Consider the following 15,243-nt stretch of genomic DNA (forward strand, 5'->3'; position numbering starts at 1 on the left):
TACCCAGGAGCCCACCTGTCTGCCGCTGAGGGGAAACCACGATGATATCCATGAGTCCTTCCACATTTGCCAGCACTGTCTCCTTGTTCCGGCCTGAGTATTTGTCAACACGCTGGATTGACTTGGTCTGCCAGTCTGTCCAGTAGATCCACCTGTCTTGCTACTCAACAGGGGAAGCCCAAAAACAGTAAATATTATTCAGCAAGCAGACTCCTTCCTGTACAGCTTCTGTGCCTCACCATGTGCCACTGCCTCTGCTGAAATGCCCTCTTCATCTCTTCCTCATTTCTGTGCATCAACAGACATGACATTGTCAAGGAAATCTCCCCAAATCCTTATAGACTTCACCATTCTCTCCTCTATACAGTTCTGCACCTTATAGTCACTTGCCCAAGTGCATTTTTACACTCAAGCAATTTGTTTACTGGTCTGTCCATCCTACCAGTTTAGTTCTTCAAGGACAAGAATGTGTTCTATTCATCTCTGAATTTCTAGCACCTAACACTCAGTCCCCATTTAGTTGATTGAATGACTCCCTCTCTAGCAAATAGGAGGAAATTTGAAGGTTCTTATAGGTTCCTGTTCCTCTGGGCCCTTTGCTCAGAGCACTGCCCCAAATCCTCTCTTTACTTCTGTAGGCAGCTTTCTTCTAATGCAATGATGGTGAAATTCTCAACCAAGGGGAGGGAGGGGCAATGAAGGTGTTCTCATCCCCATCCAAGGGTATATATCAGAAACTGTGGGGAAACCTGTAGACTGAAAAACCTATATGCAGTAGTACCCTGTAGTTTTACATTTAGAATATGAAAAAAAAAGACTATCTTTAAGTAAAACCAGATAAAATCTTTTTGGCTAGGCCAGGTGCGGTGGCTCATGCCTGTAATCCCAGCACTTTGGGAGGCCGAGGTGGGCGATCATGAGGTCAGGAGTTCGAAACCAGCCTGACCAACATGGTGAAACCCTGTCTCTACTAAAAATACAAAAATTAGCTGGGTATGGTGGCACGCACCTGTAATCCCAGCTACTCAGGAGGCTGAGGCAGGAGAGTCACTTGAACCCAGGAGGTGGGGGTTGTAGTGAGCCAAGATCGCACCACTGCACTCCAGCCTGGGTGACAGAGTGAGACTCCATCTCAAAAAAAAAAAATTCACCAGGTGTGGTGGCGCATGCCTGTAATCCCACCTACTCGGGAGGCTGAGGCAGGAGAATTGCTTGAATCTAGGAAGCGGAGGTTGCAGTGAGCTGAGATCACACCACCGCACTCCAGCCTGGGCGACACAGCAAGACTCCATCTTAAAAACAACAACAACAACAAAACAAACAAAAAAATGCTTTTTGGCTAGTGGGACATAATATAGAATACAGACAGAGTTGATAATATTTGGCAAAAAAGGGTCAAATTTATTTCTCTTTCTTTTCTTTCCTTTCTTCTTTCCTTTCTGTCTCTTTCTCTGACTCTCCTCTCTGAGATAGCATCTTGCTCTGTTGCCCAAGTTGGAGCACAGTGGTACAAATGTAGCTCACTGCAGCTCGACCTCCTGGGCTCAAGCGATCCTCCTGCCTCAGCCTCCTGAGTAGCTGAGACTACAGGTGTGTACCAGCACACCTGGCTAATTTAACAAAAAATTTTATAGAGATAGGGTCTCGCCATGTTGCCCAGTCTGGTCTCAAACTCTTGGGCTCAAGTGATACTCTGGCCTCAGCCAGAGTGCTGTGATTACAGGCATAAGCCACTACACCTGGCCAAGATTTTTAAATGACTGAGAATTCCTGTTTTGGCCTCAGGCTTGGTAGATCTTCTTTTCCTGGCCCAAATTATTTTTTGTGTTAGAACTCAAAAGTGACAGCTAATAATTAAAATGGGTAGCGATAACATGTATGTGGTGCTTACTGTGTGCCAGGTACTATGCTAATGCTTTGTGTCTATTTCAGGAGGATACTATTATTAGGCTGATTTATTTTATAGATAACTGAAGCTGAGAGAGGTTCATTCACTCTAGTTCAAAGTTACACAGTTATTTAATAATACAGATAGAACTTGAATCCAGGTACCTGGCAAATTGATGGTACTCATTAAATACTTACAAACTGGCTAGATGCCTCAAAACTCTGGCTTTTAGCCACTCCACCCTGTTGCCACTAAGTGAGCTCCCTATGCCCAGATGCTGGGACCGCAGCATTAGGATTAACTGGGGAACTTGTCAAAATGTATTTTACTGTGCCCAGCCCTCATGAAGCAGCTTCTCTATAATCTCTATAGTCAGGGCCTAGGAACCTGCATTTTAACAAGCACCATATTGGATTCTGTATACCACTCTTTGAGAGCCACTCCTTTGAATGCTAGAACATGGGAATGGCAGGATAAGAGTAGCAAGGCACTCGGTGGCCCTACCAACCTACCAAGGCTTCAGGGCACAGGAAAAATCCCTAAAATGAGCTTCAATAGCACGTCTGTTCAGTAGCAGCTACAGCTGAGACTGCTGACTTAGAACCCCAAAGAAACATCCCAGTCAAGGAGGTTTAGTTACCTCTCTCCTGAGCCAGTACCTGTGTGAGGGCAAAGGGGTGGGACACATGGCTGACCAAGACCTGCCGCAGTTTCCCATTGAGGTCAGCACTCTCGATCCGGTCCAGATGCGCATCCACCCAGTAGATCCTGCGAAGAAAATGAAAAGAGTGGCTGCTCCAAACGCTTGCCAGGGAGCCCAGCTCTTCCCCCTATGAACCTATTTGTCCCCTCCTGAGCTGACTGGCAGATGCTATGAGAACTCAAGAAGCACCCTCGATGAGGGGTTATTGTGAGTCCCAAAGCTGAAGAGGGGAGCTGGTGGTTCATGAGTGGGGAGGTCAGGGCTGCTCTGGGGAGGCATAGAAAGTCTAGTGACCTCAGAGGAACCACCACCCAGCCTCATCTTCAGGAATTTGATTGCCCTTTGACTCCTACCCAATATTCAAAGCCCAATTTCTTACAAATGGTCTTTAAGAAGAGAGCTCACTCGGCCAGGCATGGTGGCTCACGCTTGTAATCCTAGCACTTTGGGAGGCCGAGGCGGGGGATCACTTGAGGTCAGGAGTTCGAGATCAGCCTGGCCAACATGGTGAAACCCCGTCTCTGCTAAAATACAAAAATTAGCCAGGCGTGATGACACGTGCCTGTAATCCTAGCTACTTGGGAGGCTGCAGCACGAGAATGGCTTAAACCCAGGAGGCGGAGGTTGCAGTGAGCCGAGATAGTGCGACTGCACTCCAGCCTGGGCAAAAGAGTTAGACTCTGTCTCAACAACAACAACAAAAAAGGAAGTGAGCCCAGTCTACATGGACCTTGCTGAGGTTAAAAGAAGAAGGCATTCTACCACCTCTCCAGAAGTCTTGGATTCCCTTCCCCTTCTTTTGGATCAGAAGGGGGCACAGACTGCTTTAGAGCCCCTTCCCCCTGCCCTTAGCATTTCTTATCTAGACAAGGAGTTGTACATTCCGGAGCCTGGGTCGGGCGTGGTGGCTCATGCCTGAAATCCCAGCACTTTGGGAAGCCAAGGCAGTAGGATTGCTTGAGTCCAGGAGTTCGAGACCAGCCTGGGCAACATAGCGAGATGCTGTCTCTACAAAAAATTTAGAAATTAGCTGGGCATGGTGGCATGTGCCTATAGTCCCTGCTACTTGAGAGGCTGAGGTAAGAAGATGGCTTGAGCCAGGGAGGTTCAGGCTGCAGAGAGCTGTGACTGCGCCACTGCACTCCAGCCTGGGCAACAGAGCAAGATGCTGTCTCAACAACAACAAAGTTCCAGAGCCTGAAGGGATCAGGATTTGTTATATTATAACAAATATAAGAATCAGCCCTTAAATGAGTAGGGGTGTGAGACCTGTGGTCCAGCCAGAAGACATGCTCTGCCAAAGGCACTCAAATTAGGAACATGTAAACCAGCCAAACAAAACCCACATAAGGGTTGAGGGCTGGATTTAGCAATCGCTGCTCTAAGAATATATTCCCTTATCCTTCTCAATGATTCCTCTTCCCCACATACCAAGAAGCTTTCTATCTTTTCATTTTTCCAAGGTTAATCTCAACCATTCTCTCTTCTGCCCACCCGATTTCCAGGAGGCTGTTTGATGCAAGACTCCCACCTGCGGGTATCATAGTCCAGGGTAAGGCCATTGGGCCAACCCAGGTCTGTGTTGATGAGGACCTTCCGCTCAGAACCATCCAAGTTTGCCCGTTCGATCTTGGCAATGTGGCCCCAGTCTGTCCAGAAGAGGTACCTGAGACACAACAGTGCCATCATCATCAAGGCATGGGAAGACAGCACCCAGAGGTTGAGAGAACACAGAGGACCCACTAACACCATCTTTCCACCCAGCCCTTCTTCCCTGGATCTCTCTTCTGCTGGCCATAAACTTACCCCTTCCTGGGGAAAACAGCAATGGCCCGGGGCTCATCCAGGCTATTGTTGATCAGTACTTTGCGGCAGGAACCATCCAGCCTGGACGCCTCAATGGTATTTCGACCTGTGTCTGTCCAGTACAGGTTCCTGGCCACCCAGTCCACTGCCAGCCCGTCAGTGGTCTTCAGCCCTCGCCCGATCACTGTCTCCATGTTGCTGCCGTTCAGGTCTGCTCGCCTTGGGGAGAGCCCAGTGTTGGATGAGCAACCAGACTGACCCAGAATAGAGTAGAACTCCTTTAACCCATGTTCCCATAACTGGACCCCACTGAACTGTAAGCTCCACAGGGATAGAGACCAGGTATCTATGAGTACATTCCTCAGCACCCAGCATGATAGATGCTCAATAAAATAATTGCAGAATGAAGGAACCAGTTCTTAGGAGGACACAGTATTTCCTGCTAACTGGATATAGTGGCGGTTGCCAGGGGATGTTTTGCTAGAAGACAAGTTGATCATTCCCCACATACCTTTGGGAAGAGACAAGGATTGCTAGGTGGTGATGATAAGAAACGCAGATTTGTCAAAACCAACCTGTGCATTTTTTAAAAGTTAAAAACAATTTTAAATACAAGTAGATATGAGGTTTCATTATGTTGCCTAGGCTGGTCTTGAACTCCTGGGCTCAAGCAATCTTCCCGCCTTGGCCTCCCAAAGTGCTGGGATTATAGGCGCGAGCTACCACGCCAGACCCTAACTGTGCACTTTTGCAAAGGCCCTATGGGCAGGAGGGAACTCTACCTCAGAATGGGGAGCATGTCACTGTCACCTAGGGGACTTCCCTAAACTGTATATGCCTACCTGTCCCCAGTTTGAGATTCTAATACATCCCTTGGGGAGAGCAAAGGGGAATGTTCCCTGTTCCTCCATGTGAGAATATCTGCCATGGTAAACCACTCTTACTGGTGGCAGGACATCATATTCCTAAGCTGTGTTAGGGCCACAAATTTAAAGAATAAAAATGAAACAACGAAAAAATAAAAAACAACAGCTTTGTAAACCACCATAAGACTTGGCATTTGATTGGGGCTCCTTTACTGCAATACAGATACTGGTTATATGGCCTACTCATCAGTAAGTCCTAGGGGATTCTTGGAGCTCCCTCAGGGCACAATGGTAGATGTGAAAGGCTCCAGGTCCCCTGACTTTACCTGTTTTTTTTTTTGTTGTTGTTTGTTTTACATACTAGGCTTCCATATAATCTCTAAACAAACGAAAGTTTGAAACTCTGCTGTAAGTGACAACACTACAAAGTGAACAAGTCAGGATTAAAACTCACTATCCAAAGTGCCGAATCACTCGTCCATTTAGTGGTCAGAACACAACCTCACCCATGGGCGACCAGAAGCAAATCTGTGTCTTCTGGAGGTTTCAGTGTTGCTCATACCTGATAACATCCAGGAACACATCTGTGTAATAGACCTTTCCATCCACGCTGTCATAGTCCAGGGAGATGACATTGTTGAGCTCAGGAACAGGGACATGCACATCGGTGTGGTCACTGGTGTCCAGTGAGATACGCCGGATGGAGCCACGGCTGGAGAAGAGCAGGTAGGTCTCAGGAGAGGGATCACAGGTCTTCCCATCTCCCTTCAGCTGGATGCCAGTGGGGCAGGCACAGGAGAAGCCAGAAGGCCGAGGCAAGCAGAGGTGGGAGCAGCCGCCATTTCTCGAGCCGCACTTGTTAAAACCTGGTGATGAGAAGCACAAGTATTCACACCTAGCCTGGAACATCATCTGAATCTTACAAAGGTCCCAGTTGCTTGTGGCTGGCTCTTTGCTGTTCTAAGTGACAGGATTCAGTGCCTGGCAGGGTGAGATAGAAGGAGGGTCTGCAGGAGGATCTCCAGGAGTCCTTTGAAGGTGACAGCTGTAGTACCAGCCATACCCAGAGAGAACACAGCCCAATCTGGAAGGGAGCTTAAACAGGTCACTGTCTTTCTGGCTGTAAAGGAGCTCTGTGCTCTGGATATATCTCTGATGTTGAGATGGCCCCAGAAAGCCAGAGGCTCTGACTCACAGCCCCAGCCCTCTGACTCTCACCTAGTGGCTGTGCCCGGTCCACAGCCTGCATGTCCATGAGGCCTGGCAGGTTGGACCTCACGAGGATGACATTGCTGCCAGTACCCTTGTCAGCACGGTGGATGCTCCGAGTCTGCCAGTCAGTCCAGTAGATATAGGAGTCGAGCAGGGTGAGGCCATATGGGTGCTGCACCGGTGACACCAATGTATGCCGATTGGCACCATTCAGGTCAGCAGCCTCAATTCGCTGCAGAGGAAGGAGAGGGTGGGGGGTGGTGATCAGCAGATTGGGAACTCTCCATGGAGATCCTAGGCAGGCCTTTCCCATCTTCCCAGGCTCCGGGGAAGCAGCAGGGACACGGCTCTCACCTCAGTGTGAGCATCGGCCCATAGCAGTTGGGAGCTGGCCTTGTCCACAGTCAGTCCATTGGGCCATCCTAGGTTGTTGTTGATGAGCACCGCGCGGTCTGAGCCATCCATTCCGGACCGCTCTAACTTGGCATTCTCCCCCCAGTCTGTCCAGTACATAAACCTGAGTGAGGAAGAATATTAGCTATATTAGCTAGTTATTCCAGCAGCTACCACATACCATGAATACTTAACAGTATGTCAGATACACTTGAGTACTTACAGTATGTCAGGCAAAATTTTTGCTTGACAAAATACTTTGCAAAATACTTCATGTGCATTATCTCAACCTTCATAAGGGCCACAAGGTATGTATTTTCACTACCACCTCCATTTAATAGGTAAGGAAGCTGAGAATTAGAGAGGTTAAATACCGGACCCAAGTGATATAGCTAATACATGATGAAAACATTTCAATCCTGGTATTCTGATTCAAGGCTCATGCTTTTAACTTCTACACTGTACTGTCACCCTGCGAGAAGTCACAAGAGAGTGGAAGAGCCCCAGGGAGGTCACCTTGTTTCTGTGATGCAAGCTTCCTCTCCACTACCCACCTTTACCCCGTCATAACCCTAGCTGAGCTGGCCCCCCACACTACCCAGTGCGATACAGCCAGCTCTCACCCCATCTCATGGTACAGTACGATGGCCCGGGGACTGTCAAGGTTCTGCCACACCAACACTTTCCGCATGGACCCGTCCAGGTTGCCCACTTCAATCCGGTTTGTTCCCGTGTCTGTCCAGTATACTTTCCGGCCAATGGCATCAACCGCGAGCCCATCTGTGGTCTGTAGCCCTGTGGGAAGTCAAAAGAGCACACTGGCTCCTATTTTAAAACAGATGGGCTATTTCCCCAGCCCTGTTGCCAGACAGGTGGTCCCTGGGCTAGGAGGAAGGCCCACCTGTGGTGATGATGTCCTCATGCTGTGAGCCATCCAGATTGGCACGACTGATCCTGTGCAGTGTGCTGTCAGACCAGTACACCTTTCCTGGAGAGGGAAAGCTTGGCTCAACCTAGACCCTCACCCCCTACAATGGGACACACACAGCTGATTCATGTCTTGAAACACCAGAGCATGTCAGAGAGCTCTGGAGCCTCTAGCAGAGGAAATCAAGGAAAACGCAGAAATATCATAGCAGGATAGCTCTTGGCAGAGACGGAGAGAAGAGGGCCCCAAACCATGCTCTCACAACCAAAGAGAAAGTGCTAGAGAGACAGGGACAGGGGCTATGCCAGAGGGAATGGGGAACAAACACCCTGGCTCTTGGCAGGAGACAAAGGTGGTGGGAGAGGAAAGACAGTAATTGTTGAAGGGCAGGGACAGAAGGCCAGGTGGGAAGAGAGGGCCACACAGACCTTCCTGGGGGTCTACTCCAATGGCAATGGTGTTCTTCATGGTAATGTTGATTGGTACCACCACATCAGCAAAATAAGGGATGTCCAGGGAGACCATGCGAATGTCTATCCTCCTGGCGAAGATGAGGAAACTGTTCATGCCTGCCAGGTGGAGAGGAGGGAAGAGGATCACTCAAGCACAGCCATTAAATGGATTTGGAATCAGGCAAACTGAAACTCATGCCCTGTCCCTGCTAGTTTCTAGCTATGTTATTCTAGGCAAGTTATTTAAATTATTATTATTTTTTGAGACAGGGTCTTGCTGTGTCGCCCAGGCTGGAGTGCACTGGCATGATCATGGCTTACTGCAGCCTTGACCTCCTGAGCTCAAGCGATCCTCCTACCTCAGCCCCCTGAGTAGCTGGGACTACAGGCAGACACCACCATGCCCAGCTAATTTTTGTATTTTTTTGTAGAGATGGGGTTTCGTCATATTGCCCAGGCTGGTCTGAAACTCCTGGGCTCAAGCCTCTGCCCACCTCAGCCTCCTAAAGTGCTGGGATTACAGGCATGAGCCACTACTCTCAGCTTAAATTATTAGGCCTCAGTTTTCTTATCCATAAAATGGGGACAATAATGGGGTGGCTGTAAGGGTTAAAAGATCATGTACATAAAGCACTTACCATTAGGTCTCACACATATTCATAAATAATGCCTCTTTATTAATATTATGAAAGTGGCTCTCTTTGAAGGACCCTTTACCATGAAGATTAAGAAAGAGAAAAAAAGAAAGGGAATAAAGGGACCCCAGGGGGCTTTACTCACAACCTGAGAGGCACAGTTCACAGCTCCTTTCTCACTCAAATTCCCAGGGAGGTTAGAGTTCAAATGCAGCCTACCCTGCAGCATCTCCTAGGGAGAAACCTTGACTTCCGACATCTGGGTAACCAGGTACTGCTTCTGGGACCCTCCAATAAGGTTGTCACATAGGTTGTGCACTCACAAAAGTGGCACATCTAAGGGGGAGGGTACTGTGACATTGTAGATATCATACATTTCTGTTTTTATTATACCAATTTTGGGCAGTTAGAAGTGTCTTTTTTTTTTTTTTTTTTTTTTTTTGAGACAGAGTCTCACTCTGTCACCCAGGCTGGAGTGCAGTGGCGTGATCTCTGCTCACTGCAACCTTCACCTCCCAGGTTCAAGCAATTCTTCTGCCTTAGCCTCCCAAGTAGCTGGGATTACGCGCCACCATGCCTGGCTAATTTTTGTATTTTCAGTAGAGACGAGGTTTCACCATGTTGGCCAGGTTGGTCTTGAACTCCTGACCTCTAGTGATTTGCCTGCCTTGGCCTCCCAAAGTGCTAGGATTACAGGCATGAGCCACCGTGCCCGGCCAGAAGTGTCTTATTCCAACCAAATCGTATATTATGACAATGTACTAAGAGATGAGAGGAAAGTGTCTTGAGAAAGGAGCATCTTTATCTAATATGCATGAAGACATCATAAGAACTAGTTGGACCCTGCCTCCAGTCCTTTCTACTTGCTCCCCAGGGCCTCTCCCCAGGCCCGTCCCCTTTTCTAAAAGCCGTGAGTCTCTCCCCTGGGCCTCTAGAAGCAGCAGGACTCATGGTTTCTCAGACCACGTTGGAGCCCATCTGCAAGGAAGGAAGAGAGCCATTGCCCCCTCCCAGAGAGGCTGCATCTAGATCTGTGATGCTTTCACTCACCTGGTGAGCAGGTCTTGCCATCAGACAGCAGGTTGATGCCTGTGGGGCAGGTACAGCTGAATCCGCTTGGATTTGGGGACCTAAGACACAGGTGGCTACAGCCGCCATTCTCCATAGCACATGGTGTAGACACTGGGTAGAGAGGAGGGGATGTTCAATGGGGAGAGCTAGGGCATAGGAGGGCCACGGAGAAGCCAATGCGAGCCAAGGGCTGCTCACCTGGGGGCCGGCGGCGGTGGAAGACATGGATGTCCATTAGGTTTTCCAGGTTCTCCTGCAGAGTCTCCCGGTCCAGCCCTGTCAGCCGGTCAGCGCTCTGTATGCTCTTGGTCTGCCAGTCAGTCCAATAGATGCGCTCTCCATAGAGGGTCAGCCCAAATGGGTGGGGGAGCTGGCTTCCAATCAGCACCTGCCAGGGCCCCAACACTGTGTCATCTTCAACAAAGTCTGACAGTACAGAGCAGTGGCAAAGAGCTCACTGTGGACTCAGAAAGCAGCTCTCCCACTAACACCTACCGGGTGACCTCCAGTAAGAGCTACTTATAAAATCTCTCTGAGCCTTGCTCTATCAATCTGTGACTTGATCATGCCTGGCTCTAAGGGTCGTGTGATGGTTTTATTGGAAGATGTTGGAAGTCATCTATTACTCACATCATCTCAAAGTATCTCTGGACAAATTACTTATTAAGTACAAAATTAAAAAATAGCAACTTTACAGTGGACACTACCTTAACCATACAATGGCAGTAAGTATCACAATAATGGAACAGGCCAACACCTGTGTCTACTGATGAGACACACTGAGAACTCAAGGACATGACTTCACTTAGTGTAGTATTCCTGCTGCAAATGCACACTCTGAATCCAATCACAAGGAAACATTAGATAAATCCAGGTTGAGAGACATTATAAAAAATAACTGGCCTTTACTCTTTAAAAATGCAAATGTCCACTTTGGGAGGTCCAGGCGGGCAGATCACCTGAGGTCAGGAGTTCGAGACTAGCCTGGCCAACATGGCGAAACCCTGTTTCTACTAAAAATACAAAAATTAGCTGGGCGTGGTAGCGGGTGCCTATAATCCCAGCTACTTGGGAGGCTGAGGCAGGAGAATTGCTTGAACCCGGGAGACAGAGATTGCAGTGAGCTGAGATCGCACCATTGCACTCCAGTCTGGGCGACAGAGCAAGACTCTTGTCTCAAAACAAAACAAACAAACAAAAAATGCAAATGTCAATAAAGTCATAGAAAAGCTGAGGAAATGTTCCAGATTAGAGTAAAGAGACTAGATTAGTTGGGCCCGGTGGTGCACAGCTCCAGCTACTCAGGAGCCTCAGATGGGAGGATCACCTGAGCCCAGGTCAGCATGGGCAACACACCAAGACTGCAGTCTCAAAAAAAAAAAAAAAAAAAAAAAAAGCTATGTGTGGTGGCTCATGCCTATAAACCCAACACTTTGGGAGGTCAAGGCAGGAGGATTGCTTGAGCCTAGGAGTTCAAGACTAGCCTAGACAACAAAGTGAGACCCCCATCTCTACAAAAAATAAAAAAATCAGCCGAGTGGCCTCAAACCCGTAGGCTCCTGAGTAGCTAGGGTGCAGTAGTAGGTGCCTGTGGTCCCAGCTACATGGGAGGATCCCTTGGGCCAGGAGGTCGCAGTTACAGTGGGCCATGTTTGTGGCACTACACTCCTGCCTGGGCCACAGAGTGAGTGTCTAAAAATAAATAAATAAATAAAAATTAAAAGAGACGTAATTACTAAACACAATGGGTGATCCTGATTGGATCCTAGATTAACAAAGAAAAAAAGTGGGGTGGGAGGAGCTATAAAGGACATCACTGAGGCAATTGGTAGTGAAATTGGGCAAGGACTATGATTAGACAGTAATATTGGGCCGGGCATGGTGGCTCGCGCCTATAATCCCAACACTTTGGGAGGCTGAGGCAGAAGGATCGTTTGAGGCCAGAAGTTTGAGACTAGCCTGGGTAATACAGGAAGTCTCTACCAAAAAAAAAGAAAAAAACTAGCCAGGCGTTATGGCTCATGCCTATAGTCTCAGCTACTCAGGATCCTAGGAGTTCGAGGGTGCAGTGACCCAGTATTGTGCCACTGCACTCCAGCCTGGGTGACACAGCATGACCCTGCCTCTAAAAAACCAAAAAAAAAAAAAAAAAAGACAGTAATATTGGATCAATGTTAAATTTCCTGATTTTGATCATTGTACTGTGGTGATGTAAGACAACATCCTTGCCTTTAGGAAATGTGCACAGGAATAGTTTGGAGTCAAGGGCAGGCTGTCTCCACTCTAATTTCAGACAGTTCCAAAAAATAATAGTGAGTGTGTACAGAAACAGAATGATAAAGCAAATGTGGCAAAATTTTATTTATTCTTTTTACCTGTTCTTGCAACTTTTCTGTAAGTTTGAAATTATACCAAAACAAAAACAAAAAGAGATGAATCACAGGCCCACAGTGCAACTGGTAATTTAACAAGCATTAGTTGTGCTGGTTAACAGGAAATTCTGTGCATTTACACCCCCAGCTCACAATCCACACAAGTCCCTAGTTTCTTTTCATCATCAACCAGCAGCCCTTTCCCACCCCTGCCCCCAAGCTCTGGACAGCACCCACAGCCTCAGAGAAACAGCACATGCCCCATGCTGGTCCCATAACCTCCAGATCCCCTTATCTCCAATCAGCTGCCAGCCAAAAAGTACTGTCCTGGAGGCTGTCAAGGCTGTGGGAAGATGTTTTAGTGCCACCCTTACCTTCCTCTTACTGCCACCCTTACCTTCCTCTTACTGCCATCCAGTCCAGCAAATTCAATTGTCTTCATGCCGGCGTCAGCCCAGTATAGACGCTGGGACCCGTAATCAATAGCTAACCCATTAGGCCAGGTCAGATTAGAAGAGATAATGACTTGGCGGCCTGAGGCATCCATGCCAGCTCGTTCAATCTTGGGGCTCGCACCCCAGTCAGTCCAATACATGTACCTGGGCAAAGGCAAGGCAAGGCAGGTCTTACAAGCTAGTTAATATCCAGCAGGGACTCAGAGTACCTAGGATTTCAGGGTTTCTGCCTGAGGCAGCTCCTCATCAGCCTCAGCCTCCTGCATCAGTGTCCAGCCCAGCTCTGGGCTCAGCACTATCTCTGAATGCCTTGTCTTCTATCACTATCAAAAGGTACAGAGTCTTAATAAAAGCAGAGCCCACAGCTTAAGCAAAACTCCACAAATAAAGTGTACATGGGAATAAAGAAAGAGGAGGGGTGAAAATGAATAAGAAACATTTCCTTGGCCAGGCACCATGGTTCATGCCTATAATCTCAGCACTTTGGGAGGCTGAGAGTATCACTTGAGCCCAGAAGTTTGAGACCAGCCTGGGCAACATAGTAGGATCCCATCTCTACCAAAAAAAAAAGGGCCAGATATGGTGGTGCACATCTGTGGTCCCAGCTACTTGAGAGGCTGAGATAGGAGGATCATTTGAATCCAGGAGGTCAAGGCTGCAGTGAGCCATGACTGGGCCACTGCACTCCAGCCTGGGCAACGAGTGAGACTCTGTTTCAAAAAAAAAAAAAAAAGAAAGAAAAAAACAAGAAGAGAAATGTTTCTTGACTGGATGGGTTAAATAAGTTAACAGAACTCTATAAAACCAGTAAGAACAACATAGGCCAGGTGCAGTGGCTCACACCTGTAATCCCAACACTTTGGGAGGCTGAAGCAGGACGATTGCTTTAGCTCAGAAGTTTGACACCAGCCTAGACAACATAGCAAGACCCCATCTCTACAAAAAAAAACTGTAAAAATTAGCTAGGCATTGTGGTCTGTGCCTGCAGTCCCAGCTACTTGGGAGGCTGAGGCAGGAGGATTGCTTGAGCCCAGGAGGTTGAGGCTGCAGTGAGCCGTGATTTGCACCACTGCACTCCATCCTGGGCCACAGAGCAAGACCCTGTCTCAAAACAAACAAACAACAACAACAAAAACAAGGTAGATGTATACACTCAACTGGAAAGATACACAAGATATAAGGGCAAGCAGAAAAAAAGTCACAAAAAGTATGCTATTTTTGTAAAACCAAAACCATCACCACCAACAACAAATGTTTACATACATTTAGAAGAAAACCTGGAAAAAAATATCCTGAACTGTTAACTTATTGCTGGAGAGTGAGATCACAGAGAATTTTTACTTTCTACAGATTTAAATTTTTTTAACAATGAGTTACTTTTGCAAGTAAACCAACAATAAAAAAAAGATAAGGAAAGAAAGAATTGAAAAGTTTCCTTGTCCACAGAGAATACAAAGTTGTCACCAGCTGTTGGGAACAAGCCCCCCAAAATTTGGCCATAAACTGGCCCCCAAAACTGGCCATAAGCAAAATCTCTGCAGCACTGTGACATGTTCATGATGGCCATAACGCCCACACTGGAAGGTTGTGGGTTTACCTGAATGAGGGCAAGGAACACCTGGCCTGACTAGGGCAGGAAAACTGCTTAAAGGCATTTTTAAGCCATAAACAATAGCATGAGCTATCTGTGCCTTAGGACATGCTCCTGCTGCATTTAACTAGCCCAACCTATTTCTTTAATTCGGCCCACCCCTTTATTTCCCATAAGGGATACTTTTAGTTAATATCTATAGAAACAATGCTAATGACTGGCTTGCTGTTAATAAATATGTGGGTAAATCTCTGTTGGGGGCTCTCAGTTCTGAAGGCTGTGAGACCCCTGATTTCCCACTTCACACCTCTATAGTTCTGTGTGTGTATCTTTAATTCCTCTAGCGCCACTGGGTTAGGGTCTCCCGGACAGAGCTGGTCTTGGCAACCAGCCTCTGGTTTCTACAGCTGCTCTTGCTTCCTTGGGCATATCCATAAGATCTGGTCACTCTTCCTAATCTTTAGACTCCTCTCTGGAGCTCAGATCTTGGGAGGGGTGGATGGAGCTCATTCCCAAGGGGCAGCCACTCACCCGCCCATGGGTTCCACCACGATGTCCCGAGGACGATCAAGGTTCTCCCAGATGAGTACTGTTCTCATGCTGCCATCTGTGTTGGCTACTTCAATCCGGTCTGTACCTATCAAGAAGGGATACAGAGATTAATTCTAGTCTTGTTCATTCACCCTCTTACCTTCCATGGCCAACACAAGAGCCTGGTATGCGCCAGCAGAGCACAGAGTAGGGGCTCAAAAGATATTTTGTGACAGATGCACAACGGAAATTTAGTGACTTGAACTGCAAGAAGAAATTCAAGGATGTGATCAGTTGGATTTCTTGAAAGAGCAAGACTTCCCAAACATAGGCAACCATA

At 47.6% G+C, this 15,243-nt stretch overlaps 1 protein-coding gene and 1 long non-coding RNA gene across 2 annotated transcripts in view; one reads left to right on the forward strand and one right to left on the reverse strand.

Moving 5' to 3' along the window:
- Positions 1-5,441, forward strand: part of LOC134807252 (uncharacterized) — a 28,068-nt gene extending 22,627 nt beyond the window's left edge. Inside the window, exon 3 of the long non-coding RNA XR_010147195.1 lies at positions 4,097-5,441. This is a non-coding gene — a long non-coding RNA (uncharacterized LOC134807252). The remainder of the gene's footprint in view (positions 1-4,096) is intronic.
- Positions 1-15,243, reverse strand: part of LRP4 (LDL receptor related protein 4) — a 60,533-nt gene that overhangs the window by 12,135 nt on the left and 33,155 nt on the right. The window contains exons 19-32 of the mRNA XM_009460399.5: positions 14,904-15,009; positions 12,724-12,925; positions 10,153-10,342; positions 9,934-10,065; positions 8,225-8,365; positions 7,770-7,856; positions 7,492-7,663; positions 6,830-6,992; positions 6,482-6,707; positions 5,826-6,129; positions 4,398-4,616; positions 4,123-4,257; positions 2,548-2,656; positions 16-160 (exon numbers count right to left, since the gene is read on the reverse strand). Coding sequence (XP_009458674.2) covers positions 16-160; positions 2,548-2,656; positions 4,123-4,257; positions 4,398-4,616; positions 5,826-6,129; positions 6,482-6,707; positions 6,830-6,992; positions 7,492-7,663; positions 7,770-7,856; positions 8,225-8,365; positions 9,934-10,065; positions 10,153-10,342; positions 12,724-12,925; positions 14,904-15,009 — 2,331 coding nt within the window. The remainder of the gene's footprint in view (positions 1-15; positions 161-2,547; positions 2,657-4,122; positions 4,258-4,397; positions 4,617-5,825; positions 6,130-6,481; positions 6,708-6,829; positions 6,993-7,491; positions 7,664-7,769; positions 7,857-8,224; positions 8,366-9,933; positions 10,066-10,152; positions 10,343-12,723; positions 12,926-14,903; positions 15,010-15,243) is intronic.

Source organism: Pan troglodytes, chromosome 9 (assembly GCF_028858775.2).
Source record: "Pan troglodytes isolate AG18354 chromosome 9, NHGRI_mPanTro3-v2.0_pri, whole genome shotgun sequence".
Lineage (NCBI taxonomy): Eukaryota > Metazoa > Chordata > Mammalia > Primates > Hominidae > Pan > Pan troglodytes.